The 27,388-nt window shown below is 36.9% G+C and overlaps 5 protein-coding genes across 5 annotated transcripts; 1 reads left to right on the top strand and 4 right to left on the bottom strand.

Annotated features, from left to right (window-relative positions):
- Nucleotides 1-2,650: 2,650 nt before the first annotated feature.
- LOC122608865 lies at nt 2,651-4,114 on the bottom strand. The gene has a single exon (XM_043781939.1). The coding sequence runs from the start codon at nt 4,112-4,114 to the stop codon at nt 2,651-2,653; it is 1,464 nt and encodes a 487-aa protein (XP_043637874.1).
- Nucleotides 4,115-11,230: 7,116 nt separating this feature from the next.
- LOC122608863 lies at nt 11,231-11,793 on the bottom strand. Its single transcript, XM_043781938.1, has 2 exons — nt 11,446-11,793; nt 11,231-11,365 (listed from the first exon to the last, which is right to left on the bottom strand). The coding sequence occupies exons 1-2, from the start codon at nt 11,791-11,793 to the stop codon at nt 11,231-11,233; spliced, it is 483 nt and encodes a 160-aa protein (XP_043637873.1).
- Nucleotides 11,794-13,605: 1,812 nt separating this feature from the next.
- On the top strand, nt 13,606-16,843 carry LOC122608007 (INO80 complex subunit C). Its single transcript, XM_043781086.1, has 4 exons — nt 13,606-13,780; nt 13,925-14,099; nt 15,640-15,707; nt 16,192-16,843. Exons 2-4 carry the CDS (start codon nt 13,925-13,927, stop codon nt 16,321-16,323), a joined length of 375 nt encoding a protein of 124 aa, XP_043637021.1. The 5' UTR covers nt 13,606-13,780; the 3' UTR covers nt 16,324-16,843.
- Nucleotides 16,844-18,328: 1,485 nt separating this feature from the next.
- On the bottom strand, nt 18,329-21,311 carry LOC122608862 (pentatricopeptide repeat-containing protein At1g71490). The gene is made up of 2 exons (XM_043781937.1): nt 21,239-21,311; nt 18,329-20,809 (listed from the first exon to the last, which is right to left on the bottom strand). The coding sequence occupies exons 1-2, from the start codon at nt 21,309-21,311 to the stop codon at nt 18,768-18,770; spliced, it is 2,115 nt and encodes a 704-aa protein (XP_043637872.1). The 3' UTR covers nt 18,329-18,767.
- A 125-nt stretch (nt 21,312-21,436) lies between these two features.
- LOC122607438 (ferrochelatase-2, chloroplastic-like) lies at nt 21,437-26,259 on the bottom strand. Its single transcript, XM_043780411.1, has 9 exons — nt 26,184-26,259; nt 25,813-26,053; nt 24,753-24,896; nt 24,353-24,454; nt 24,092-24,195; nt 23,343-23,469; nt 23,069-23,221; nt 22,344-22,444; nt 21,437-21,935 (listed from the first exon to the last, which is right to left on the bottom strand). Exons 1-9 carry the CDS (start codon nt 26,255-26,257, stop codon nt 21,614-21,616), a joined length of 1,368 nt encoding a protein of 455 aa, XP_043636346.1. The 5' UTR covers nt 26,258-26,259; the 3' UTR covers nt 21,437-21,613.
- Between the last annotated feature and the right edge of the window lie 1,129 nt (nt 26,260-27,388).

The raw sequence follows: 27,388 nt of genomic DNA, 5'->3' as shown, positions 1-27,388 counted from the left end.
CTTTTGCATTTTTGTGAATGCTGTACGGCGTAGGCTCTGGATGGTCGTGATATGTTTAATATTGATTCAACCGGCCGTAGCCTATCTACATAATGTGAAGTCTGAGCCTCATTTGAAATAATGAATTTTACAGATAACATTTTTTTAATTGTGAGCCATTCCATGTGCGCGGAAGGTCTTCTCCTTGGAGTGTAGCGAGCTTGTAAGATTCATTGCCACAGGCTTCAGTTACCCGATATGGCCCCTCCCATTGAGGTCCCAGCTTCCCAACTTTTTCTGTTTTGCTTGCATCATTGTTTCGAAAAACATAGTCTCCAGGAATAAAAAGCTCTTTCTTGACTCTTTGGTCATAATATTTCTTGATCTGTGCCTTGTACGATGCTTCTCTAATAGAGGCTATTTCTCTTCTTTCCTCCGGCAGTTCCAAATTCTGCCTGAGTTGTTCCTCATTCTCTTCTTCACTGTTGAACCTTCGGATGGTTGGTACGCAGGCTTCAGCTGGGATCATGGCTTCGGAGCCATACACCAAGCTGAATGGTGTTTCTCCATTGCTTGTTTTTGGGGTTGTCCGTATGGCCCATAATACTTGGTGAAGTTCGTCCAAGCATCCATGTTGACATCGACCTAGCCTTGCTTTGATGCCATGTACAATTTGTTTGTTCATTGCTTCAACTTGTCCGTCAGCCTGTGGGTGGGCTACGGATGTGAAACTTTGTTGGATCTCTAAATTTTTACAAAATTGGGGGAAAATCCCTTGGCTGAACTGTTTTCCATTGTCGCTGATTATTACTTGAGGGATTCCAAATCTTGTTACTACTTGTTCCCAGACGAATTTTTCCATTTGCTTTCCGGAGATGGTGGCCAGAGGTTTGGCTTCGATCCATTTTGTAAAATAATCCACGGCTACGACTAGGAACTTGAGTTTACCTGAAGCCCGAGGGAATGGTCCGACAATATCGATGCCCCATTTTGAAAAAGGCCAAGCTGATGTGACAGGGATGAGCTCGCTTTTTGGAGCCTTTGGAACTGCCGCATGGACTTGGCAAGAATCACAAACTTGGATTTCCCTTAGAACATCACTATGCATGGAAGGCCAGTAATACCCCATTTTGGTGATTTTTGCTACTACCATTCTTGGCCCTGCGTGAGCTCCGCAGCATCCGTGATGTGTTTCTTGGATTATGGCTTTTGCTTGATTTGGACCAACGCATCTTAACAATGGCCCTAAATATGACTTTCTATAAAGGCCTTCATCCCGGAGGGCGTATTGCGGGGCTTTGATCCTGATCTTCCTTGCTTCTTCTTTGCTTGCTGGTAACAGGCCACTTGTTAAGTACTCTATGATGGGTGTCATCTAGATTTGTCCCTCTTCTTCAACGGGTGCTACGACCACCTCTTCTTCAATAGAACTTTTTTGTAAGGTTTCCACAAGAACTTCCTTAGTTAGGTGGGCGAAAGAGATGGAAGCTAGTTTGCTTAAAGCATCTGCAGTTTTGTTTCGACTCCGACTCACATTTTGTATCTTGAAACTCTTAAAGTTTTGCCTTATTTGCCTTACCTTTTCCAAGTATTTCTTCATCGCTGGTTCCTTGGCTTCGTATGTTCCATTTACTTGGAAGGCTACTATTTGAGAATCTACACAGGCATGAATATGCTCGACTTTCATTTGTCTTGCTATTCGTAGACCTGCTAGTAATGCCTCATATTCTGCTGCGTTATTCGAAGCCTTGAAATCAAAGCGAAGAGCATATGTAAACTCTTGGCCTTCCGGACTTGTTAAAATGAGGCCTGCACCGGAGCCATCTGCGCTGGAGGCTCCATCAGTAGAAAGTTTCCAATCTCCTGGGCTCGGGAGTTCCTCCGCCTCCTCCGGTTCTGCCTTTTGTGTGGCTTTTCTTTTGTTTTTTGTTTCAACTAATGGTACTTCAGCAAGGAAATCTGCCAACACTTGTCCTTTAATTGCATTTCTTGGCTTGAACTCAATTTCGTGTTCTCCTAGTTCGACTGCCCATTTTGCCAATCTTCCTGAAACTTCCGGTTTGGTTAGGACTTGTTTGATGGGTCTGTCAGTTAGGACCTGAATCGGGTGTGCTTGGAAATAGCGCCGGAGCCTACGAGCTGCATGAACTAAAGCAAGGGTTAGTTTTTCAATTTTGGGGTACCTTGTTTCTGGTGCCTGCAAGATTTTGCTTACATAATATATTGGCTGTTGAGCTCCCTTTCTATTTACCAATAGGACTGCACTTATAGTCTTTCCGGAGGCCGCCAAGTACATCTGGAGGGTTTCTCCAGGTGTTGGAGCTGTCATCATTGGTAATTGGCATAGATAATTCTTTAGTTCTGTGAAGGCTTTTTGTGCTGCCTCTGTCCATTTGAAATTCTGTTTCTCCAAACAACCTTTAAGTGTGTGAAAGAAAGGCAGAGATCTGTCTGCTGACTTTGATAAGAAACGGTGGAGTGCTGCAAGCTTGCCGTTGAAACTTTACACCTCTTTAAGAGCCTGCAGAGGCTTCAAGCTTTGAATATCTTTAATCTTTTATGGATCTGCCCGAAATCCTTCTTTTGTGATCACATGGCCTAGGAACTGGCCTTCTTCTACTCCAAAGGAACATTTTTTGGGATTCAGTTTCATATTGATCAGTCGGAGAGTTCAGAATGTTTCCTTGATATCCAAGAACATGTCTTCTTCATTTCGGCTTTTGATTACCATGTCATCGACATAAGCTTCCAAATTTCTTCCAATTTGCCCTCCAAAAGCTTTATCCACCAATCTTTGATATGTTGCCCTGACATTTTTTAGACCAAAAGGCATCTTCTTGTAACAAAAAATTCCTTCGGATGTATAGAAAGCCGTCTTGTCTTCATCATCTGGATACATCTGGATTTGGTGGTAGCCTTTGTAGGCGTCTAAAAAACATTTTAGGCGGAAGCCTACTAGGGATTCAACCTTCCAATCAATTTCTGGAAGTGGATAACAATCTTTTGGGCAAGCTTTGTTGATGTCAGTGAAATCAACGCACACCCTCCACCCTCCATCATGTTTCCTTACCATTACTAGGTTAGCTACCCAGCTTTGGTACTTGACTTCCCTAAGGATTCCAGCCTTCACGAGGTCTTCCACTTGTTCTTTTGCGGCCTTGTTTCGATCTGGAGCTAGGCTCCGACGCTTCTGTTTGATGGGCTCCATATGTGGTCTTGCATTCAAATGATGTTGTGTGTCAAAAACTTCACCACTTATCTTTAATTCTCTCGGAACACCTGTCATGTCCGCAGGCTCCCAAGCAAATACATCTTTGTTTCTTTCAAGCACTTCCTTGAGCTTTCTTTTGTAGTCGGTTGGTAATTGCTTTCCAATCATTATGTGTTGATCCGGGTATTTGTTATTGATGAAAATCTTTTCTGTTTCGGTCTCAAGGTTTTCCTTTTTCTTTGAGCATTCTCCAGCTTTCGGAGACAGTACCTGGGAGCATTGAACCTCCGGATGTGGCTCTGTTTTGACAAATCCGATTCCCCTGGGAGTTGGAAATTTTACAATAGCATGAATTGGCGATGGTACCATGCCCAACTTTCTCATTGCTGGTCTACCAAGTATTATATTATATGGCGATTCTGCTCGTACTATAACGAAAGTTAGTGCTTCGGATCTTATCCGCGGAGCCTCTCCAATAGTGACATTTAGAGTAATTTCTCCTAACGACCATGTTCTTTCATTTGAAAAGCCTACCAGGGGGCTTATGTTATCTTTTCGCCTTTTCCTTAGAGTGGTTTTTAGTTTCAGAAAACAGTGTTCGTACATGATCTCGCATCCGCTTCCCGTATCCAAATGAATTCTTTTTACTGGATGATTTCCAACAATAGCTCCAATTATAACTGGTGTATCTGATGCTTCTTCGTCTTCGACTGGAGGGAAACTTATTGCTACTTTCTTCCACGCATCTGTTTTTGAAGTTTGTCTTTCTGGCATCTGACGCTCCGGAAGCACCATGGCGATAATTTCTTCTAATGGCTCCGCCTTAGGTTCCGAAGCTTCCACTATGGGGTTTTTTCCATGATTGTTTCTTGGTCCTGGCTCCTTAATGCCTTTCAATAGCATCGAGTATTTTCCTGACTTCATGGCTTCTTCTACTTTATTCTTGAAAACTTTGCATTCATTTGTTTCGTGGCCGTAACGATTGTGGAACTCACAGTATTAGACATATCTTTGTTCCGCAAGTTGGTCTTTGTTGGAGCCTTTTCTGCTGCTAGAATATCACGAGCATTTTTTTGAGGATGTTGAAAGGTGTGATTGCTTCCGGAGGGTCCTCCTTGTTGTCTATTGAATGGGGCTGTTCGGAATCTCTCGTGACGGGAGTTCCGATTTCTTCTGCCTCGATCTATATCTCTTCCATAGCCTGGATTAGTGACTCCATCTGCTGTCTCTTTACCCACAAGAAAGGTATAAGTCTTGTCCATCAGCACTGTATATTCTTGCGGAAGGTCCGTAGAGAGGAATTCCACAAGTGGTTGGAATCGTAATCCATGAACAAATCCTGAAATTTTTTGATTTTCACTAAGGCCTTTCATTAATGCTGTTTCGTCTGTATAGCGGGTGATAAACTGGCGGATGCTTTCATTCTCCCTGCTTTTGATGTTATGGGCTTCTAAATGCATTTTTTTGTATTTTCTTTGCTGGCTAAAGTGGGAGCGAAATTTTGCTTTTAGGTCTTCAAAGCTAACTATGTTTCCTTTTGGTTGCGCATCCAACCAGACACGTGCTAGGTCCTTCAGCGTGAGGGCAAACATGTGGCAAGCAATTGGTACATTCCATCTTTGCATTCGATCATCCCATTGAAGTGCTTCAAATGGTTATCCGGGTCTTCCTTCCCATCGTACATTTCTATTCCTTTTGGCAGGCCGCCCTCCGGCAATGGGTAATCTTCGATCCATTGTACAAAGGGTCCCGGCTCTGTGTGAATTATCATGTCTTCCTCATTCGGGTACCATCCCGGAGGGGTCGGGGCGTACCTTGAGGCGCTGGGGGGTTGTGTTTGGTAGTGGCTTGTGTTTTGGTGGGAAGTATCATACATCTGCCTTCTACCCGATTGTGGGGTGATGTGACTAAATATATATATATTTCCCACATTGTTTTTAGGTCGTTTTATATGTAATTGTTAGTCATTTTCGTGTATATTCGATGCTTAAGGTTATGTGCGAGTGCTTTCAGGTTTATGACATGTAAAACGGATGAAAATGGCCAAAAGCGACTTTAGAAAGGATGAAATGATGTTCGTGGAAGTTACGAGTGAAGGAAGTGTGGAAAAAGGGTGTTAAAATGAAGAATGGATGAGTTTCAGATCTTAACTCCCGTTAAACAAACCTTAACTGCCGTTAAAAGGGATTTGGAAATACATGTGCTCGCTAACTGGCGTTAGAACAAACCTTAACTGCCGTTAGTCACTGAAGGACTGATGGTGCAACAAAGTTATAACGGGCGTTAGGAAAAAGGACCAAAAGTGCACAGATTTGCTAGTTGACCCGTGTAACGGCCGTTACACCTCCCTAACGGCCGTTAGTCGCTGATTTCATATATATAACATCTTTGATTGCTTATGGACGAAAATTATCTCTTTTTTACCACTTACAAACCCTAAAAACTCAAGAAACGAATAGAAGGCTCTAGTAGGTCGATTTCCTATCATCTATTTGTTCAAGAATCTCAATTTTTATTCAAGGATTCATTATTGCTTGTCGAATTCATAAAGATTATCCGTACAATATGATTTATTTTAATATTATTTGTGTTTTCTTGGTTACTATGAGTGGCTAAATCTTATTTGCACCCGCTTGGGTAGTGAACATGTCATAGGGTCGTTGTGAATGTTACTTGCAAACGTTGAACAAGGTTTTTACGTTTAATTGAAGATCCATATTTATTTGAGTTTAAATGTTGTTTTTATCTTTTATATTTATTGATTGATAATTGTAATTAGAAGTTCGGAAGACATCTATGTCATTGTCAATTGGTTTATGAAAAGGTTGATCGGTCTATAATTAACCTAGAGTCGTTGGAGTTCGGAAGAAACCAACGATAAAGATTTTAAACAATTAAATTCACTTTGAATGTGTAAACACTTATGATAGAGGAATCTGATTAGGTGAATAAGCAGTTCGGAAGAAAGCTTTATAGGTTGAATCGTGAAAATCAACTCAGGATCTTAATGCTTAATTGTTTTGGATAGAAATTAAACGCGAAAGCGATAACTATATTTGGAGCAATTAAAGTGTCAAGTATAACGGAAGTTCGTCTTTTCTATCTTTTGAGTCGTTCAACAAATGCAAGTAATGTTTAGACCCGATGATTGGCATGTGAGCTGGTCCAAGTAGGTGTCATTTTAAATTATTGTTCGAAATTCAACAACAAAATATTCTCTTGCGATTAATCCTACGGGATTACTGACTTTTCTTACTAACTCTTGCAAAGTGGCAATTCGGCCACAAAACCCCCTTTTAATCTAAATCACTTTATTGTAACAATTGCTTAATAAGTCCTTGTGTTCGACCTCGTACTTACTGCCCGCAAGTGTGTAGTAGTCAGTAGTTAGGTATTTCGTGTTTATAAATTTAAGACTAGAAAATACATATCACGGGGTTGAGAAATTTTTTTGTAGATTCCGCGGTCTTCTGGGAGGCTGCGGTATGAAGTATTGTTGGGAGTTCGTGTTTTGATTATAGTTGTAATGCGGAGGCTGATTGCTAAAAGTGTGTTAATTATGGTTGTATGTTTGACCCATATTGTGGACATATTCTCCCGCTAATGGCGGAAGATTCGGTATCGTTTGGGGGTCTTCATTTCGGTAGGTGGTGAATCTTCTTGGGGCGTCATCAAAATGGACTCTTGTTCTGGATCTGCCGGCGGAAGATCTGTGAATGGGTGTTTCTACTTCAAAATTTTCCTCCGTGACCTCCACATCATCTGAATACGTCAATCTTGTTCGTACGCTTTGCATATCAACCTGCCTGAGGAACTCTCGTAAAAGTGGTGTGATTTCCTCCAACTAGGGGTGTTCAAAAAATCCGAATCCGCAATCCGAAATATCCGAAAACCCGATCCGAATTTATCCGAAAAATCGGATTTCCGGATATTCGGATTCGGATATCGGATGAAATTTTGAATAATTTCGGATATTCGGATTATCCGATATCCGAAAATTTCACATAAACTATTTATATATATTGAGTTTTGGGCCAAGTCCATTATGTGTAATATAACAAAATTTTTAATGTTGGGCCTAAAAGTCTACACCACAGTACCACAGTCCACACGTATACAGGCAAACACTCAAGCCTAAAGAGTAAAACCTAATATCATTTTCTCATATACCACACAAGTTTTACATCAGGCGATTTACACAAGGCCACAACACAGGTATGTTTTAATCTTTTTTAATCATTCATTATTTTAGTAGATCTATACAAGTAGACAAGTAGTATTTTTTAATCATCTTCAAATGGGGATTAGGGTTTTATTAATTTATTATACAAGTAGTATTATTTTAATCTTCTTTAAATGGGGATTAGAGTTTTTAATCTTAAAAATTTAAAAGTATTAATATATAATTTTTGAAAAGTATTGTTAATTAATCTTCTCTCTTTTTTTAATCAATAAGTTATTATTAATTTATTATTTTTCTGTATTTTTGTTCTTTTGATTGTAGATGGATAAGAATAAGAAGACTATGGTTCTCGATGAAGATGATGAGTCGGAATTCGTTTGTGAAAATGAAGTGGCTGCTACTAGTGAAGTTGCGAGCAAAAGGAAAAAGACCCAAACGCGAAAGAAGAAAAATGATGGGAAACCACCAAGTGTACCTAAGAATTCCAATGTAAGTGAAGCTTATATTTTTGGAAATAAGAAAAAGAGGTCACATTGGTGGCAGTATTTTGAACAAGGCAAATCTGTAGATTTTGCTAAATGTCGTTATTGTCAAAAAAATATTGGCTGTGCAAGTGGAAATGGGACTACTCCTTTGAAAAATCACATTAATAGTTGTAAAGAATTTCCGGCTAACATGGATAAAAAATAGAAAATTCTTGATCTCGAGTCTAAAACACGTGTTAGTGATGATGGCTCTGTTGAAACTATATCAGTCCCTAGGTTGTGGTAGTTTAATCCAGAGGTTATTAGGGAAGCCATTATTAGGATGTTGGTGATTGATGAGTTACCATTTTCATTTGTTGAGCGGGAGGGTTTTAGAGCATTTCTGAAAGTCATTAATCCTCATTTTTCTGTTTTTTCATGTTCTACTGCAACAAGAGACTGTTATAGCCTTTTCATTACTGAACGGAAAAAACTTTCAATGTCTTTCAGAAATCGTCTTCTAGAGTGTGTCTCACTACGGACACATGGACTGCACTTCAAAATATTAACTACATGTGCTTGACTGCTCACTTTATCGATGATAATTGGTGTCTCCACAAACGAATCATAAATTTCTGTCCTATAGTGGGTCATTCGGGATTGTTAATTGGAAGAGCAGTTGAGAAGTGTCTGGCTGAATGGGGGGTGAAAAACATCTTGACTGTGACGGTGGATAACGCTAGCTCTAATGATGTAGCTGTTCTACACTTAAGGAAGATACTTAACCATTGGGATTGTGATGTGTTGAAAGGACACTTCTTGCATATGAGATGTGCAGCTCATATATTGAACTTAGTTGTTAGAGATGGTTTGAATGATGTTAATTGTTCCATTAAGAAGGTGCGTGCTTTAGTCAAATATGTGAGGTCTTCTCCTGCTAGGCTTCTTAAGTTTAAATCTTGTATCGAGGAGGAAAAAATAGAAAGCAAAAGTCTGGTGTCCATGGATGTCGAGACAAGATGGAACTCGACATTTCTGATGCTTGAAAGTGCTGTAAAATTTAAGAAAGCATTCTCTCGTTTGATTCTGAAAGATTCTAGTTGTGAGAAGGAGATGAAAAAGTGTGAGGGCGGTTTGATTACTGATGTGGATTGGGTTAATGTATCAAGTTTGCTACCATTCTTGAAAATATTTTATGATGCTACATTGAGGTTTTCTGGTTCTCGTTTTGTGACTTGTAATGCTTATATGCATGAGATACTTGGGATTGGTAATGTGATCCAGGCTTTCACTATGCATGCTAATAAATCGATACAAGATGTGGCTGTTAAAATGCTTGACAAATATAAGAAGTACTGGGGTAAAGTTGAGAAGCTTAATCAGTTTCTTTTCATTGCTGTTGTTCTTGACCCAAGGCGCAAGTGGGAATATATTGAGTGGGTTGTGACTGATACGTTTGCTCCCGAAACTGCCAAGAAGTTTCTGTTTGAATTAGGAGTGAATATGCGTGCTTTGTTTGATCTTTATAATCATGTTGTGCCTGAAAAAAAGAAGGATGAGGAAGTATCATCCCAAATGTCTGGTGGTAGTACTTCTACATGGGGGCTTGAGGTTGAAATGGACATTGAAAAGCATATGACACAACGTTTTGAAAGGGCCATGGGAAATTCTGAAGCCATTGTTAAGAAGACTGAGTTGGATAAATATTTGAAGGAAGAACGTGAACCACTAGACCCTAGTTTTGATATTCTGAAATGGTGGAAGATTAACCAGGTTCGTTATCCTGTAGTTTCTAAAATGGCTCGAGATATTCTTGCCATTCCAATTTCTACAATTGCATCTGAAGCTGCCTTTAGCACCGGGGGGGGGGGGGGTGTTCTAGATGCTTATCGAACTTCTCTAACGCCAAGAATGGTTGAAGCTTTGGTGTGTACTTAAGATTGGATCCGTTCTTCTCATACTCCCATTTCACTCGATGACACCTTTCTCGAGATAGAAAGAATGGAAGAAGAATGTTAGTATCTATTTTTCATATCTATATTCAAGTTGTTTAATTGATCTTTTTAATTCCGTATGTATATCATGTTTTGTTGGTTTCTTTCTTATTTGTAATAGTCAAGGAGTTAACTCTGGATCAACCTACAATCATCATAGACGAAACAGTGGACTTGGAAGAGAGTTGGTTTACTGAGGTATGAAGTCTTTTGTTACAGCCTACTTATTAGTTATTAGATTGTGAAAATTATATCAATAGTGTGGTTGGTTCATGTTTTGGTTGTTCAGGAGGTTTAGTAGACTTCAAGTTCAAGGTCAAGTGTGGCTGCTCAAGTTTAATAAGTTGTTTGATTGTCATTTCGTTATGTAGACGTTTGTAACGTATTTCGCTATGTTTGTTAGGCATATGTTTGCCTTATGACGGTTTATTATGTACTTTTGTTTGTGTTAAGACTTTAAAACTGCTTGTTATCTTTGTCTATTATTAATGTTAGGCCTTTGATTTTGTGTTGAATATAAATTTCGGATACTTGGATAATCCGAAATCCGAATCCGAAATTTCGGATATCCGATTCGGATATCCGATATTTCGGATTCGGATGGCCAAATCCACTATCCGAATTTTCGGATATCCGGTTTTGAACACCCCTACCTCCAACTGTCTTGCTGTTGGAGGAGCATTTGGTGCTGTTCTTGAGGTTTCGAAGCCTGGGGGTGACCGCTGGTCACCGTCCTCAGCCATTTTCGTACTAGATTATTAAAGGAGTGTGGATGGCGCCACTTGTTTAAGGGTAAAGTTACTCTTAAGTTATAGATGGTTTAATCTAGTATGAGAAAATGGTTATTGAGGGTTTGAGTGAGAAATAAAAATGATTCAAGACTTGCTGGCGGTTCCTTAATAGTGTGAGAGTTTGATTATCCCCACGCCACCAAGTGTGTGTTTTGGGGTATTTTTGTATATGTTTTTCATTAAGGTTTGGATGGATTCCAAAGAGGGATATTTATAGGCCTCTTGCGAGGATTCCAGAAATTGGGCCTAAATGACGACGTCAGGAGGTAGCCGTTACCGTTTGACAGCTGTCGCAATGAGTTTCGTCTTAAAAGTACAAGTACGGGCCGATCGTGCTGGTGCACGCTCTTAATTGTACTATTTGTTCCCTATATAAGCGTAGCCATCGGATCCTATTGGATGCAAGGCTCCGATGTATGTACTAGGATGATTTCAGAGGTGGTTTAAAGCTGATAGTCGGTGTTTAATCCGTAGGGTCCGTAGGATTAAGGATGGTACATCACCAGGAGGTGTGGTCTCACCAGCCTTGAAAGTCTGTAGGATAATCTCATTTGTTTCCAATGATTGATCAATGTCATCAATTGTTTCATATCCTTGATCACTTTTGTTCATGCGGTTCCTTTTTTTTTTTTTTTTGCAGTTTCAGCAGCAACACCCGAAGCCCTATCTTTGGCAAACAACTCTAACATCTCATCATAATGAGCAATTTGTTTGGTTCTCCACTTTTCAGCTTCAAGCTTTTCCTATATAGACACACACATAATTAAAATAAACGCATAGACATCAAGTTAAATATGTAATAGTGGCTAAACATAAACCAAACCTTTATCAATGCTTCCCATACTTCATCTTCAGCCTCAACTAACTTAGTATTTGGGTTCCAAGAAAAACCACTTAAAGAAACTCCTCTAAACAGATCATAGCATTGGGAGAAGTGCTCTTTTAGAGTTTTTAGTCGATTTTTTAAATGGTCTTTTTTAAATTGTATGTTAAGACTTTTACTCGGCTCGTTAACCATATTGGTGCATGCATCGCTTGTGAAAGTGCCATCGATTTTGTTACCATTATCTTTCTCTTTTAGCATTGCTTGGATGAATGCATCATCCATTCGTCCAGTCCAAACAAGTGATTCTCTCTTTCCTGTAGTCCCGTCATTTCCTCTCTTGCTCATGATTAAGGTCTGCATAGTAATGACTCATATCGAACCTCAAATATCAGGTTAATTGGTTAGCCCGCAAGTGGGTAATGGTTATGGCTAATAGCCTAATAGGCCAGCAAGTCAGGCTATTCCCTTAAGTGACGGATTTATAAATTAACCAATACATCATCATTGATTAGTGTCAAATTCAAATAGATCATAATACACTAAACAACTATATAGATAAACAAAACACCAACTACTATAAAGATCAGGAACACATTAAACAATTAATTGGACTTTTGTTCTATTTTGTTCCAAAAGCTATCCGTATACCAAAAAGTTTGATTTTCGAAGCATAAATCGTGGCTAGATGTTGTGTCTTCGCCATCAAATAAATCTTATCAAAATGGTTTTAACATTAATCAAAACAAATACATAACAGATGCAACATACTAGAAAAAAAATAGATACCAAAGTGTAATCCCTATATATATAAAAAGTCAAGTAGATAACATACTAGAGAAAACAAGTAACAGAAAAAATTCAACAAAAATCCTCAAATAGATACATGAACAAAAGATCAAGATTCAATTAAAGCATACCCATATTAACAAAGACATCGATTATGATAATATAATATAGATGGTGCTTATGATGCACGAGGACGCCTGATTGGTCAGGGTACCCGTCCCGGGGGACGTTTGGGGGACGGGGACGGCTAGGATTCGGCATGGGGACGTTTTAGATTTGGGGGACGGCTGGGGAAGGGTTCTGGGGACGTTTCGGGGGAATTTGGAGACGTTTCCTAGCCCATTTAGGGTTTAGTGTTTCTATACCTTTCAAATTAGAACCGGCCCATAAAAAACCTCTAACCGACCTGTGGATTGAGACGTATATATGTATATAGACAGCTAAAAAATCTCAATTAATATCATACACTTTACATCAATATCTATCTATTTTGAGTTTTCTTTAATATATTTTTTATTTTTTGTATTTTTTATTGCCGTATCCTTGTCGTCCCCGTATCTTGTTTTTTTTTGTTTTATTTTTGCCGTTTTCCGTACCCGTATCATCCCCGTACCTCTTCGCCGTATCCGTCTCGATGCAACCTTGGATGGTGCAAAGAAAAGTACCTGAATAAAAAGAAGTTTTCCCAATAACAATATCTAGCAAAAAGGAAAGAGTTATATATATAGATATGATATAGAGACAACTTTTGGAGGGAAATCAGACAATGTTTTGCAGCCAAAAAAAGTGGTAAAAATCTTGTACAGAGAAAACCATAGTATTTACTATTTAAAAGATAGAAGATATATGGATATATTAATCATTTTACATAAGTTATGGGGTATGTTCTTGAGTTTTGTTTTAAAAGGAAAGGAAAAGATTATAAAGGATTTTAAGAATATTTGGGTTTTTGAGTTTTATTTAAGAGAAGAAGAGAAAAGAAGGGAAAAGATTTGGAAGGAGAATTGTATAGAATTTGTTAAAGATATTTTCCTCCCACTTTTGGGATGATTTGGAAGAAAGGAAACTCCAGTCTTTCTCTTCCATTCATCCCTCTTCTCTTCTTTCCCCTTCCTTTACATATAAACTCAAGAACATATCCTCTTTATTTTCCTTCCCAATCTGCCCAAAATTGGGCAGAAAATATTACAAGCAAAAGTCTAGCAATTGATCCTTTGGGACCCTTTCCGCACCTTTCCTTTTCTTTATACAATAAATTTAAGAACACAAGTAAATTTGGTCTTTCCTCCTATTCTTTTCTTTTCCCTAAAACAAAAAACTTAGATAACACACTGTTATATTCCCTTTAATAAAAAATTAAGAATTCAGCTTAAAATATCCACAATATTCCTTAAAAAAAGATAAAAATAAAAAAATCTACGCACCTAAGTCCAGTTATTAAAACGTTTCAATTTTCAGTTGTCCATAATCCATATATACTCTTGAGCTTCATTGTTTTGGGTTATCTGATCAGTTCCTTCCTTTTCATCAAATATTCAATATCCAGGTACTCCTTATTATTATTATTTTTTTATATATTCTATTTTTCCCTAATTTTTATCTTTTCGTGAAATTAGGGTTTATATAACAAAATAGAAGATTATACAGCTTGTAATATTTATTGATTTATTTATTTGAATTTAATACATAGATGGAACAAGAAGTGTTAGAATCAGGGCTGATATTACCAACATACATGCCTTTTAAAAAGATTCAAATGCACGAAAAATACCCGAAAGGCCAAGCTAGAGGAAGATATTGGAAACATTTAAAACAAATCATTCAAGCTGAAAATTATCAAGCTTATCCACCCAATGAGCCTAATTGTAAGTATAATTATTACTATTACTCTATGTATATCGTTATTCTTCGTTTATATTGCATCGGTTTTATACACGCGATATTGTGTTGCTTTACGGATTTTAGCATATTTTAGAGTGCTTATGTTTGAAAGTGCGTTCGAGATAAGCAATTTTAGCGGTGCGTGGATTAGTGATTGTTACCGCTTATTATTAGTCCATCTAGAAAAGTTTAGAAAGTGAAATTTAAGGGCAGTCCGAAGGGGCGCGCTTAGCTATTTAAAATCCAAAACATGATTTGAAGCGTTCGGTTCTTTGGTGCGCTTTTTAGCTTATTTGTTAGTTGTTAGATAGGAAGTTTGTAAGCCAGTTGAGTGCTGCTTATTTTGAATACAACATTTAAGCCAACTTAAATATATGCCCTTTTAAACGACTAAACACTCTTACCTGAAGATGAGACAATGACAGAAATATTAGTCAGGGCTTCAGAAAACTGAAAACAAAAATATTATATATTCGTTAGGGTCATTCAATGATATTTTGAAGGTCCTATGAGAAATTAGTAAAAATGAGACCTTTAGGAAATAAAGGCAAGATTTTAGAGGAATTAAATAATGTTTCTTATACAGTGAAGTAGGTATACATTGTATATGTAATAGATGTTGAGGCCACAAAAATCAGGATGCCCTGCGTGTCTGCATATCCAGCCTGAACGACCATGACCATAGTCTTATCTTTATAGGCAGTTCTCTTCTCTGCTGCAATCGTGCATCCTTGAGGACAAACCTGACTTTGAAAACAAAAGTTCTAATTTGGTGTATCTGGTATTTTTTTAAGGCTTGTTAGGTAATTAGATAATTATACTTGTATTGAGTAGGGTCTTTTTGTGCTGTTATGCAATCCGTGCGTTTTCACACCTCTAGTATTGGCCCTGTCCAGCATCATTGATAACAAACATTGTTTAGGATTAAACTATGTGCAGATACTTACCAATTTTTAGTTTATGTTAATTCCCTGGCAATAATGAAAACATCAAGGGCAGAATTATAAGTTACACAAGTTGATGCAAGTTATATACTTTGATAGCTTATAAGAATGTTTTAGATCAGATGAGTGTGGGATTTAGTTTGCTTTTATGCCTCCGCTTTAGAAGTTGTTGGACGTTTTTCATACTAGTATGAAGGTCTAAAATGAAATTTATGCTTCCAACAGTCAACAGTGTGATACTTAAACATCTCTTCACTCTCCACTGGATTGTTTTCTTTCATTGAGTTGTTAGATAATGGTTGGTTCATTAATCAGTGGTATCTATTAGTATGAAGCCAGCTCTCAGCACAGTTTTCGTGCTTTGTCTCTATTTGCCAGAGAAGATTTCCGGAGATATTGCAGCTGATATGAATTACTAGTTTATTATTATTTTTAAACGGCTGATATGAATTAGTTTATTTAACCTTTTTAACACCCCCTACCTCCTCCGGAGATCGCGCAATGTCTTCTTCTACCGCGGCATTGGTCCTCAATACCGTTTCGTGACTTTCTATTCACTTGGAATGTTTTCATAATGCAGATGTTAATATTGAGTCGCCACCTTCGATGCACCCTCGGAAGCAAATCTGTGATATAACTGGATTTGAGGTATGTAAAATCTTGGCTTTTTGAATGGTCATTGTTTCAACAAATGTTCACATTTGGGATTTCCATGTTCCAACAATATTTACAATGAAAGTTTCAAAATTATGTGCTCCTTTCAACTCATATAAGATAAAATATGACTCCAATCACACATTGCTTATATATAAGCATTAGCTAGTTGACCCAACCTCGACCCAGTCCATTTCAACCTGCGCTAAAAAATAACCTTTTCAACTCGAAGCTGCTCTGACCCATACCTGAACTGGTCAATCTGTCACCTCTAGCATCGTGTTTTCACTCTCTTTTTTTTTTACACAGATACATTATCTGTGAACTCAGATTCTGTATGCTTGCACTTGAATCACCTTTAGTGACTTCTGACTATCAATTTAGTGGACATTGTTTGAGTGCTTTTATCTGCAGTTGCGGAGTCAGTCATTCTTCAGTGTTATTTGGTCTACTAATAGTTCTATGATTTTGGATGCAGGCACCTTATAGTGACCCAAGAACCCATCTTCGGTATGCAAACACAGAAGTATTTAAGCTCATCAGATCGCTTCCTAACGAGTATGTGCAAAGCTATCTTGCTCTTAGAAATGCAGCAGTTGTTCTCAAGTAATTCCTCAAACAATCAGCTTGGTTCATTGAGTTCCTTTATTCGTCATGCTACTTATTGGAGACTAGAACGTAGTGATTATGGCATCAGTGATTTTGATTTTAACCAACTTCCTTTATAATACATACTATTGATATCGAATGAGACGGGAATTTGGCTGCTGCTTAATTTTATTCTTTTCAAATCTTACTCATTATGTTGGATAGAGACAGGCCGGTATCAAAATTGGTTGACCTGAAATACTTTTATGGCATCAGTGATTTTGATTTTAACCAACTTCCTTTATAATACATACCATTGATATCGAATGAGAAGGGAAATTGGTTGCTGCTTGATTTTATACTTTTCAAATCTTACTCATTATGTTGGATAGAGACAGGCCGGTATCATTTTTGGTTGACCCGAAATACTTTTATAGCTTGTATGTATGTTCATCACACACTTACTGGCATTAGTTATGTAATTGACTATGGTGCTATGTTCCATTCTGAATAAGCGTTTAAAGGGAAACCTTTTAATAGAAGGTGAAGTTGATCCTGGTCATGTTCATTTATGTATTTTTATATCGTGGTTTTGACTAGGGTTCTTAACAATCTAAGTCGAGCCGAGTACCAGGAATCTTAGGCTCGGCTTGTTTAATTACACGACTTGTGTATCGGATGGGGGCAATAAGACTAACGTGTGTATTTGTAAATTATTGTGGACATGGGGGTCCATACAAGTATGGGTTATGGCCTTATGGCCATGGGAACACTAGCTCACATTATGTGATTCTATCATGCACAACTCTTGGAAGAGGGATAATGTGAGTGTTGATCTTTGAAAAAGAGACTAGCGTACAAATAAACACTAATGACTCTTGAAAAGATGTGAATTGCCTGCAAAGCAAATTTCCTTGCAGGACACATTCTTCTTTCAGAACTAAACAAATGTATTACGAGTAAGTTTTTTGCAAGACATGTTCTCTTAGGTCGAAGGTCATGATGATCCGACTTTGGGAGCAACTCTTCATATACACATTGTGTGCAGCAATTGCCCTTTTCCATCTTGTGTGCAGCAAACATTTCATGTGTGCGTGTTGCATATCTATATTAAATAGATCAATAGAACACAGCTCTGTAATATTCAGGATAGAACTCTCATTTACAGGACAAGTAATCTAATAAATTGTATGAGTCTCAAACTCTCAATTGTCAAATATCATCAGTCAACACTCAACATAGTACTAAAATACATCCATTAGCAAATTGTTCCCAAACCTTCTACCTTCCTTTGTTATAAACGACAAAGTAAGATCCATTGACAAATTGGTTAAGCTTAAAAGTACTAGCGTCGATGACCTATTCATGATAGTTTTGCGGTTTTGCCTGCTAAAGTGCTGATACAAGGAACAAACTGTTTTACTGACAAAAAAACATAACTATTTTTTTTTAAAAGATCCGGATCACTGATGAGACACTAACCCCACACAATTATTCTCATACCACACAAGGAAACCCACCATAGATGAGAGAAAACCTTCTGGCCTAACATGAAAAACCTCAATAATTTGTTCAATGTGGGAATTGAACCTGTGACCTACCCATTATTATGGTCATTGGTGTCTCATCTCGACCACTTGGATCGAGGGTCATTGGTAGAAAATATGTTGATTTTAACGGAAATTTCACAATGAATATATTTTAATTATCGATCAAATGTCTAGAAGTGAAACAAATTTCTGAAATTAAAGAAAATATGTTGATTCTAATGGATACTTCATAATGAAGAAATATTTTTACATCTTCCATTGACTCGACCGACGAAGGCTTTAGATTATACGAGTATATGGCTTTGCAGGGCAACACCTACCACCTGAAAGCCTTCTAAATATGCTGAGATGTAAACATTGTCTGAAAAGACAAATGACCGTAACTTTAGAACAATGATAACAAAATGAATGTTCATAAACCACTTATAAATGGAGTAAAAATCAATCATTATAGTAATAACGGAAACGGGTCAAACAGATAGAAAGTTACCCAAAGTGTATATTTAATGGGTACAAACCTTTTTCTTTTTCTCTTCTAAGAAGGACACTTTATTAATTACAAATCATATGGACAATGCGAATCTACCATTCCTGTCCTAGGAAAGTTGGTTTAATCACAACAAAAGCTAGCAAATGTATAAAAATTAGCACTTGAACTGCATGGAGTACTTTACTTGTTTCCTCTACTTCCAAAACGAGTAGTAGAAAAATTCGTAGTTACTGTCAAATTCTGCCAATCTATCCCCAACAATATCAGCAAGACCTATATTTCTCTAGTTTGCATCCATTGGTTAAAACTGAAGGAGCAACAAGTTAAATAATGTGCTTTGACATATAAATTACTATCTGATGCTTTCACGAGTCTGCTCAACCCAACATTTATCATGTCATCTCCCTCATTTTCAAGCTCATCATTCTACGCCTCCATCACTTCATCTTTATCGTCAGACATGATGTAACCAGCTTCTGTCAATTGTTTACTCAATCCATCCAACAAACCATATATCTCAATCTCATTGGCGTTCTTAGTGTCAGCCACCAAAAACTCCATAAATCCAGCCCCTACATCTAACCACGCACAGCCCGGAACCTTATTCACACCCATTCCCCTCATCAAAATCCTAACTTCAGCTAGTTTTTCCCAACACCCATAATCAGCATACATATTTGCTACCAGTACGTAATATCCTGAATATCTAGGCCTCAATTCCAACATTTTCTCAGCTGCAAATTCCCCTAACTCCTTGTTTCCATGAATCCTACATCCTCCAATGATAGTAGCCCACATTGCAGGTGTCGGGTGATAAGGCATTGCTCTGATTATTCTTTCCGCCTTACCCAAAAAGCCAGCTCTACCATAAAGATCAACCATACAAGCGTAATGCTCTAAGCGAGGAGCTATACAATACACCGAAGACATCTTGTCAAATAAAGTTTGACCTTGGTCAACAAGAGCGGAATGACTACAAGCTGACAAAACCGCAACCATTGTTACATGGTCAGGCTTTATGTTTGAGTCAATCATCTCTTCAAATAAGTCAACAGCCATTTGCCCCTCCCCTTGAATCCCATAACCAGCTATAAGTGAAGTGTATGTCACTTCATCCTTTTTGGCTAAAGTATCAAAAAGTTTTCTAGCGTGCAAGATTTTCCCTGATCTTGCATACATGTCAATGAGAGAATTAAACAGTAATAAGTAATCTTTAAAATCTTCACGTTTTATAACGTAGCAGTGAAATTCTTTACCATGTTGTAGATTTGCTACTCGTGCACATAAAGGAAGTATGCTTGCAATTGTCACATAACTGGGCTCAACTTTAGAAATCAGCATTTCCCGAAATAGGAATGTGGCTTCTTCGGAGTTGTTCAAGTGTGCAAAACCTGATATTATTGAGTTCCAAGTAATGACACTCTTATTTTCAACCAAATGGAATACAATCTGAGCATATTTAACATCCTTACACCTTAAATACATGGTGATCAACGAGGATTTTACATTATCATACGCATGACAATTAGTCCTTATAGCTAAACCATGAATTTCTTTACCAAATTTCAACACTCCAATATGGGAACATGCATTTAAACCGTTTATTACAGCCACGTGATCCCATTCATCACTAGAAGTCCTCAATTCTGAAACCAACTTTAGCACTCGCCTATACTCACCTGTCTTCAAGTACCCTCCAAGGACCGTATTCCAAATGATAGCATTCACTTCTACATTTTCATTTCGCATACGATCAAAAAGCTTAAATGCTTCCCTCCACATCACTTTACTTGCATACCCCGATATAATTGAATTCCAAGAAACCCCATCTCGTTCAGGCATTTCATCGAACAACTTGCGTGCAACGTCCAACTCACCGCATTTCCCATACATAAATACCAAAGTATTATACACAAACAAATTCCAACCCAGACCCGATACCACAATCCACCCATGAACCACCTTTCCAAACCCCAAATCACATTCTTCACCACACGCTTTAAGCACAGACGGATACGTAAAAGAATCGGGCCAAATCCCCTGTTTCAGCATTTTTCGATACACGGATAAACCCTCTTTACAAAACCCAGCTCTAACATATCTAGAAATAACAACATTCCAAGATAAAGGGTGTAAAATATTTGAATATAAAGTAACAAAGTAAGCATCTTTTAAAAGATTTGAAACAGAGTAAAATGTGACTAATTTAGGGACTAAAACAGGGGATTTTTCGAGCCCGGAAATAATTAAGAAACTATGAAGTTGTTTGGCTTGTGGGATTGATTTGAGATGTGAACAACATGATAAAAGTGAAGCTAATGATTGTAATAAGTAATTAACTTGGGGTTTTTGTTGTATTAAAAGTGAGAAAATGTTGAAGGATTTTGATAAGTTGTTTTCAAGTGCTGATTTTTGGAGGGAGTTTACAAGTGAGGTTAACATTTTGATTGGTTGTTTCTTCCCATTATCTTGATTTGAGTTTATGTATTGAAATATTCTCCTACAAAAATAGTTTTTTCTATTGGAGGTTATAAAAAATGACGAACTTATATCTTATTTATGGTTTTTTTTGTTAAAGAAATGGCAGCCCTTAAAGTTGTACAATTCACTTTGGTAAATGTACAATTCACTTTAACTGTCCTAAGTCCTGCTTTTAGCAAAATCCTTTTGTTAAAACAATATTTTTGTTACAAAATGTATTTTAAACATTAATCATGTTTTTATAGCAGCCCATCGATTTATAGATCGTGGTTGAGTTAACTGTAGGATGAATAACATTAGTTTTTGAGGGGAAAAAAATTTACTTCTAAATGATTTTCACATTTTCACAAATTTTCTATCCAACGGTTAAATGCCTATATCCCGCATCCCCGTCAACAATTCAACATCTCATATACCCTGCCAAAGGCTGGATTGGGTGAAGTTGTTAATCTCCAACAAATGTTTAATTTTTTCATTTGCTCTAATCATGTGTAGCAAAACTTGTCGATATAAGTGATCCTCTCATAACCAACAAACTTCAGACCTTTCAACCAAAGGTTGATCACATAAATCTTCAGATATACATCACGAGTAGTCCTTCGAAAGCTTGTTAATACAAAAGCCTATTTTCCATACAAAGCAAACAAATTGGTAAATTGTGCAACATTCGACTTTAAAGACCTACAAAAACATAATTTTGGTTGGTATGCACAAGGATCATAACCCTCTTTTCCACATTTAATTCCTACTTCTCGAGTTTGCAACTCTTATAACTAACCGTTTCTAGTTTTCTAAACAACGGGTTTCCTTAATGCTGATATAATTCTAGGGAATAATAGCAAAAGTGCTGTCAAGAACGAACCAAAGAAAATCTTGATGGCATATCCAAGTGGATTTTGCTTAAATTGTTGAGAGCTGCTAGTGGTTGATAATGTTGACATTGGTGTAGCAGAAGGTAAGGCTTCAATAACTGCATCGGCCAGGTCAGTAATGAAGGAAGACGTGCAGCCAAGAGCAGGGACACGACCCCAGTTTTCAACACCAGATTCAAGGGCCAACTCTTTGTACTCCATATCGATTTCTTCCAGTGTCTCTATGTGCTCACTCACAAAGCTGACATTTCAAAATGCAAACCAAATCATGTTTAAGTCACGAGAGATGGCAATATTAACCCATTTTCTTAAGAATGGGCCGATTTTGGTCGTGCTCTTATCTCAATGGCTCATCTAAAAAATAGCTAAAAGGAGAACAAGTCAAATGAATCTAACGAGTTGAAAGTTCCCAAAGTTATTGTAAGTGCATACAACCATCGAAGTTGTTTATATTAAAAGATTTAATGTAGTTATATGTAAATCCCTACATAATTGTAACAAAACTATAATAAAAAGAAAAACGTGTGTTTGCAAACCAACCCAAAGCAGCCATTTTCGACCCATTAGTGAACTAGCCCAACCAACATAACTTGCCACCTCTACATAGAATAAGAGAAAGATCATACACAATGGTCTTTTAAGTACTTACCTAACAGGAACTGCAAGAATACTCTTCACACCTTCTCGGCCAAGCTCAACCAGTACTTCATCAGTGTACGGTTTCAACCACTGCACTGGACCAACTCTACTCTGATATGCAGAATCAAAGAACAGAGCAAACAAAGTTAAGACATAAAAAGGTCATATATGTCCTTTCTTCTTAATTTTGACGCATCTAAAGAGACATAAATATGTTCAGATAGCACTGGCAGTTTGGATACTGTTGGCTATAAATTATAAAAAAAAAATAATGGTACATAGAGGATCGCCAAAATGCTAATACAAAACACCCTAAGTGTCTCAAAAGTTGATCGTTTGTATTTAAATGCATCGCTTTAGGTTCTGTTATATCTCTAATGGGTTAAAAGTTGGGCTCAAATATTTACTAGAGTGAAGGTCAGATTGCTCATAGGGGTACAACAGGTTGAAGGTCATCCAAAAGGCATTCAAAAGTTTAACTGCATATACCCTTTAAATCACTTCATTACGAATAGGTCAATGAAAGTAAGAGTTTTTGTAAATTCTAACCACATTTGACACATCAATTTACATAGAAGTTTCAGAAGATAACAAAAGTGCTTGAGGGTAAGCACCATCCAACCCAACTTGTAGTAATTCAAAGTACAAAATTAGCACTTTGATCAACTAGCAAACCCGCCAGACTCAGTGCATACTGCCACCCCTACTCACAAGCATATAATTCGAATTACTGACCTGGTAAGCCAATCTGTGCTTATTTCCAACTCCTCTGGCTTTAAGTTCTTGCATAATCAAATAGATGCATTCCTCCATCTGATCCTTATATGGATCACCAGCATTCAGGACATACGTAACTGGCACTCCATGTGCACTGAAGAATAACATTACCTACAAAATACAAATCACATACCACAAGTGAGATAACAGTAAAAGTCGTCGTTAAACAAAACTTTCAGGGCCTAAAATTCTTGAGAGTGGAAAAATCAAAGAAAGAAATTAAGAAGCTCACTTCTTCAGGTGTATTAAAACTTTGCAACTCCTTCTCAATTAAGTCAGCCATAGACTTGATATAACCATAACGCTGATACCAAGACTGGATAATAGCAACTGGAAGTCTTGACAAAAATTTGTCTTGCCTGCACATGACTCAATATTATATGCTTTACACAGCGATAGGCAAGATGGGCGGGTCAGGCAGGTTGGGTAGCAGGTTAAGTTACAACTTACAAATAACTAACTTCTAGTATGAATCCGGTTGCTTTGATCCAAAATACTATTTCCAATTAATGACATAACTGATACATAATCAGTATCAGTCATAATTACAAATTAAAATGTAATCTACTATGAGTAATAATACATGGGCATAAAATTCATAAGCATAAACATGCCTAATCAACTCAACTATTGATACATGGATTCCACTCTCTCTTTCCTCATCTTCACCCTCAATCTTGCCATGTGCCTCGATCTCTTTCTTAGGCATGTTTAGGCTTATAACTTTAGTCAAATGTACCATGTTTGTTCTACTATATTACTGAAATTTTCTGAATAGAGCGATCTAAAAGGTTTTATGTGCCAATGATAAGTTTTGGGCGGCTTTTGACAAATTTACTTGATAAGAGTTTTTGCCTATTACCAATTGACCTGCTGGAGATAGAATATACTCCTAAATGAGTTGAAATTTCAGACTCAAATAAATTTATGAAACGGACAGAAAAACATGCAACTTAAGTGGGTTGAAATCAACTAAGTTACCTAAAGATATTCTGAAGTGCACGAATACTCGATCCAGTTGTTGAAATAGAAAACTGAGGGTAAAGAGGCAACACCACAAGCTTCGTGATTCCGTCACTCTTAATCTGCCATAGATTAAAGAGACATCCTTGTTAATGATCTAAACTAATGCAAACTATTTTTAAAGGTAAGATAATTTTCCATATCACTTCAGGAGAAGCTGTGCAACTAAAAACTTGTCTCTGCCTTCACATAGTATATCTATCTGGTAGTTCTACTTGCCTGTTGAGCAGCTTCCTCGGTGAATGGATGCCAGTAACGCATTGCAACATAGACATCAGCAGATAGTTTTTTCGCTTCAAGTTCTGATTTAAGAGCATCAGCCTACAACAAACAGATATGAAGATCGGTATGAAATGACCTAAAGCAAAGTATTTCTGTAGTGCACTCATCAAAGTATGTATCAAACTTAATGTAATTTGGGTGGCTTCGTACTATTGACATAGACTCTAAGAGAACTCAATAATCTTGCGGTTTATGTCAAATAGAATCATCATTGTCATGTGGGTAACTAGTATTTTACTCATGGTATAAGTATTTCCACTGGCGAATGAACCAACATGTAGTATGCCAGAGTATATAAACATTATTAACAATCATATTACTGTGTCGCATGCCTTACCTGCTCATCTGTTATCTTGCGCAAAGGCGAACCACCTCCAATGGAGGCATATGCTTCTTTACTTTTGCGCGCCCTTAGTATGGAAATAACTTGTGCTAGAGTCCGTTGTAGGAAACGAAATAACCTTGGTAGACGAATAATATCCTGTCCCATACATTAGCATCATGTAGAAAGTTAAAGATGGCAAAATCGGGTGGGTCCGCTATGAGGTCCGTTTAACTGTTTAAGTATAGTTCACAATGGCGCGGGTCAGTTATCAATATATTACTATATATATTAAAGGGCATGGCTATGAATAGTGCCATGCCCTTTAATTTTCCGCCACATGTCACCACTTATTGCTCACCACATGTCACCGGATCAATGGTTGATTTTACATCCCGTATTACTATTCGGATTTGTCATATCGGATCCCGTTTTTTCTTTTTTTGTGATTAGTAACTCGCCTACGTGGTAAGTTGCTACTCGTTGATGTCACACCCCGTACCATTATTTGGACTTTGCTAAATCGCATCCGTCTAGAATTTTCTACTATGGGTTACTTTTTGGTTTATTCTTGACACTATTTTTCTTTTGATTCATCTGAACTTTTGTGGCACACCCGTACCACTATTTGCATTTTGCTACATTGGACACGGTTAAATTCTCAACTAATATATTAAGGTTTTTGCTATATCATATCCCATTTTGGTTTCCATTATGAATTACTTTATGAGTTATTATACACTTTCAAATAAACATATTATATTTAATTAATAAGTGGTAGAAGGTTCAATACAAATACACCAAAATAACGTAACCATTTCAACAAGACAACTGAGACTCCGCAACGCGGGGTCCAAGTTTTTTCTAGTTGATTAAAAATGATTTAGGAGGTTTAGTACTTTGATGGATTTAAAATTGACCAGTTCCCTTTCTAGCTAACTTTTAATTAATACAGCTTAAATGACTCGTTGGGAGATAAATCATAACCCGAAACAACGATGTGTAAGCAAACGGGTCAGAACTGCGACATCTTTGAAACACAGACAGTAAAAAAGAATAGTTAAAACACACTTACTGGGTCTGCAAATAGGTTAAACAAAAAGGGTTGAACATCATCAAGTGTCTCTGGGCCTCCAAGATTCAAAAGAAGCACACCTACTTTTTCATCCTCGATATGTGAATGAGATTCAGTATCACTCAAAGGATGTGTTGAACAATACGTTTTTCCAGCTAAACGTGTATTCTGAATGCACCCATCCAAATTTAATTTCTGGAGGCTGCAGCAAGAAACTTGAAGTTTCCTGTGAGACCACAAGCTGCAAAGGAACAAAATGAAATAATAATAAACATTCTATAAAACTTTGTAGAAATGAGACACAACAAAAAATGAACAGAATATATATTCTATTGAATTGGATACATAAAATTGTGTATAAAAAAACTTACAGAGAAGATTTAGACTTGTGATTGAATTTGGATGCTATGAAATATGAGGGCAGAGGTCCAGATGTTGTTTTCATTACTCTACTATTTTTGGGGGATAAAAAAAGAAATTTTGTCAATTTTTTTTTAAGGAGTTGGGTTTGGAATAATTTGATCAGATTTTATCAATCATTTTACTTATTTTAATTAAGGTAAGTAATAAACAAAAGAGAAACAAGAAACATATTTAAAGTATTATTAAATGCATAAAATTGAAAATAACATATGGGTTTTTTTTTATTAAAAAAATACATTTACCATAAAATTTAAAAGGCAAATTTTTATACGAAAAATATAACTTTTTTAAGGATTATTACTCTAATTAAAAAAAGAGTTATTTTACAAAATAAACAATCTTTTTCCAAACTTTTAAATTTAGACATAATAACTGTGTTTTTTAGTATATAGACTACGGATTAATGCAACAAATCAGAACTCACCACGTGACTATCCCCTGTAGATTCAGCTGGTCTCCACCAAATCCTTTATGTTCTCTTTATCTTCACTCGAAACACTAGTATCACCTATCCTTTTGCAGATTTTTAAACACAATATAATAAAAATCTACCAATTTTTATTCTTTCACCCGTCAAACCACATTCTTTCATTAGTTAAAGAGCAAGATCTAAAAGATTTAAAATTGTGTTGATGTCTGAAAAAACTTTAAACCATGTAAGATTAAGTGCATCTCTTAGAGCTTCATTATAAATTTTTTTGTAATTTATAGCCCATGTAAAATATGTTTAAGCAAAACACCAAAAGACAATGTTTATCACTTGCCTTTAATGAAAACTTTTGAAATATGATCCTATTTGGTGAGAACAACCAATGATCATTGTGTTTTTTTATATTTTATTATTAGTGTTTAATGTTATAACTAGTTTTGTTTGCAAGTATTATATGTCTTTTAATTTATGTTTAAGGTCATCGAATGTTGCAATTTTACATTAATGGAGAAGTTTAAAAAATTTGTGATGATATACCCGGTAGACCATACAAAGGTCTGCCCTTACGAATGGATTAACACGAAGCTTTGCTTATATATGGATGGATGTCAAAAAGGTTCGGAAATATGAAATGGATTTGCATATTCTTTTCAGGCCTCACCGTTATCGTTATTAAACGATAATAAGAAAATTGGATAAATATATCCAAAGTATGATCGAAAC

This window comes from Erigeron canadensis, chromosome 7 (assembly GCF_010389155.1).
Source record: "Erigeron canadensis isolate Cc75 chromosome 7, C_canadensis_v1, whole genome shotgun sequence".
Classification (NCBI taxonomy): Eukaryota; Viridiplantae; Streptophyta; class Magnoliopsida; order Asterales; family Asteraceae; genus Erigeron; species Erigeron canadensis.
Note: the sequence above shows the minus strand (reverse complement) of the source record. Positions and strands in the feature narration are given on the sequence as shown.

Excerpts from the sequence above, each read along its gene's own strand:
- LOC122608865 (XM_043781939.1), bottom strand. The coding sequence starts at position 4,114 with ATGAAGTCAGGAAAATACTCGATGCTATTGAAAGGCATTAAGGAGCCA.
- LOC122608863 (XM_043781938.1), bottom strand. The coding sequence starts at position 11,793 with ATGAGCAAGAGAGGAAATGACGGGACTACAGGAAAGAGAGAATCACTT. Across the intron at positions 11,366-11,445 it reads TATGGGAAGCATTGATAAAG|GAAAAGCTTGAAGCTGAAAA; the intron begins GTTTGGTTTATG and ends GTGTCTATATAG.
- LOC122608007 (XM_043781086.1), top strand. The coding sequence starts at position 13,925 with ATGGAACAAGAAGTGTTAGAATCAGGGCTGATATTACCAACATACATG. Across the intron at positions 14,100-15,639 it reads TCCACCCAATGAGCCTAATT|ATGTTAATATTGAGTCGCCA; the intron begins GTAAGTATAATT and ends TTCATAATGCAG. Across the intron at positions 15,708-16,191 it reads GTGATATAACTGGATTTGAG|GCACCTTATAGTGACCCAAG; the intron begins GTATGTAAAATC and ends TTTTGGATGCAG.
- LOC122608862 (XM_043781937.1), bottom strand. The coding sequence starts at position 21,311 with ATGATTAGAGCAAATGAAAAAATTAAACATTTGTTGGAGATTAACAAC. Across the intron at positions 20,810-21,238 it reads CCAATCCAGCCTTTGGCAGG|ATAATGGGAAGAAACAACCA; the intron begins GTATATGAGATG and ends ACTCAAATCAAG.
- LOC122607438 (XM_043780411.1), bottom strand. The coding sequence starts at position 26,257 with ATGAAAACAACATCTGGACCTCTGCCCTCATATTTCATAGCATCCAAA. Across the intron at positions 23,222-23,342 it reads GTTTTAATACACCTGAAGAA|GTAATGTTATTCTTCAGTGC; the intron begins GTGAGCTTCTTA and ends TGTATTTTGTAG. Across the intron at positions 21,936-22,343 it reads ATTCTTGCAGTTCCTGTTAG|CTTTGTGAGTGAGCACATAG; the intron begins GTAAGTACTTAA and ends TTGAAATGTCAG.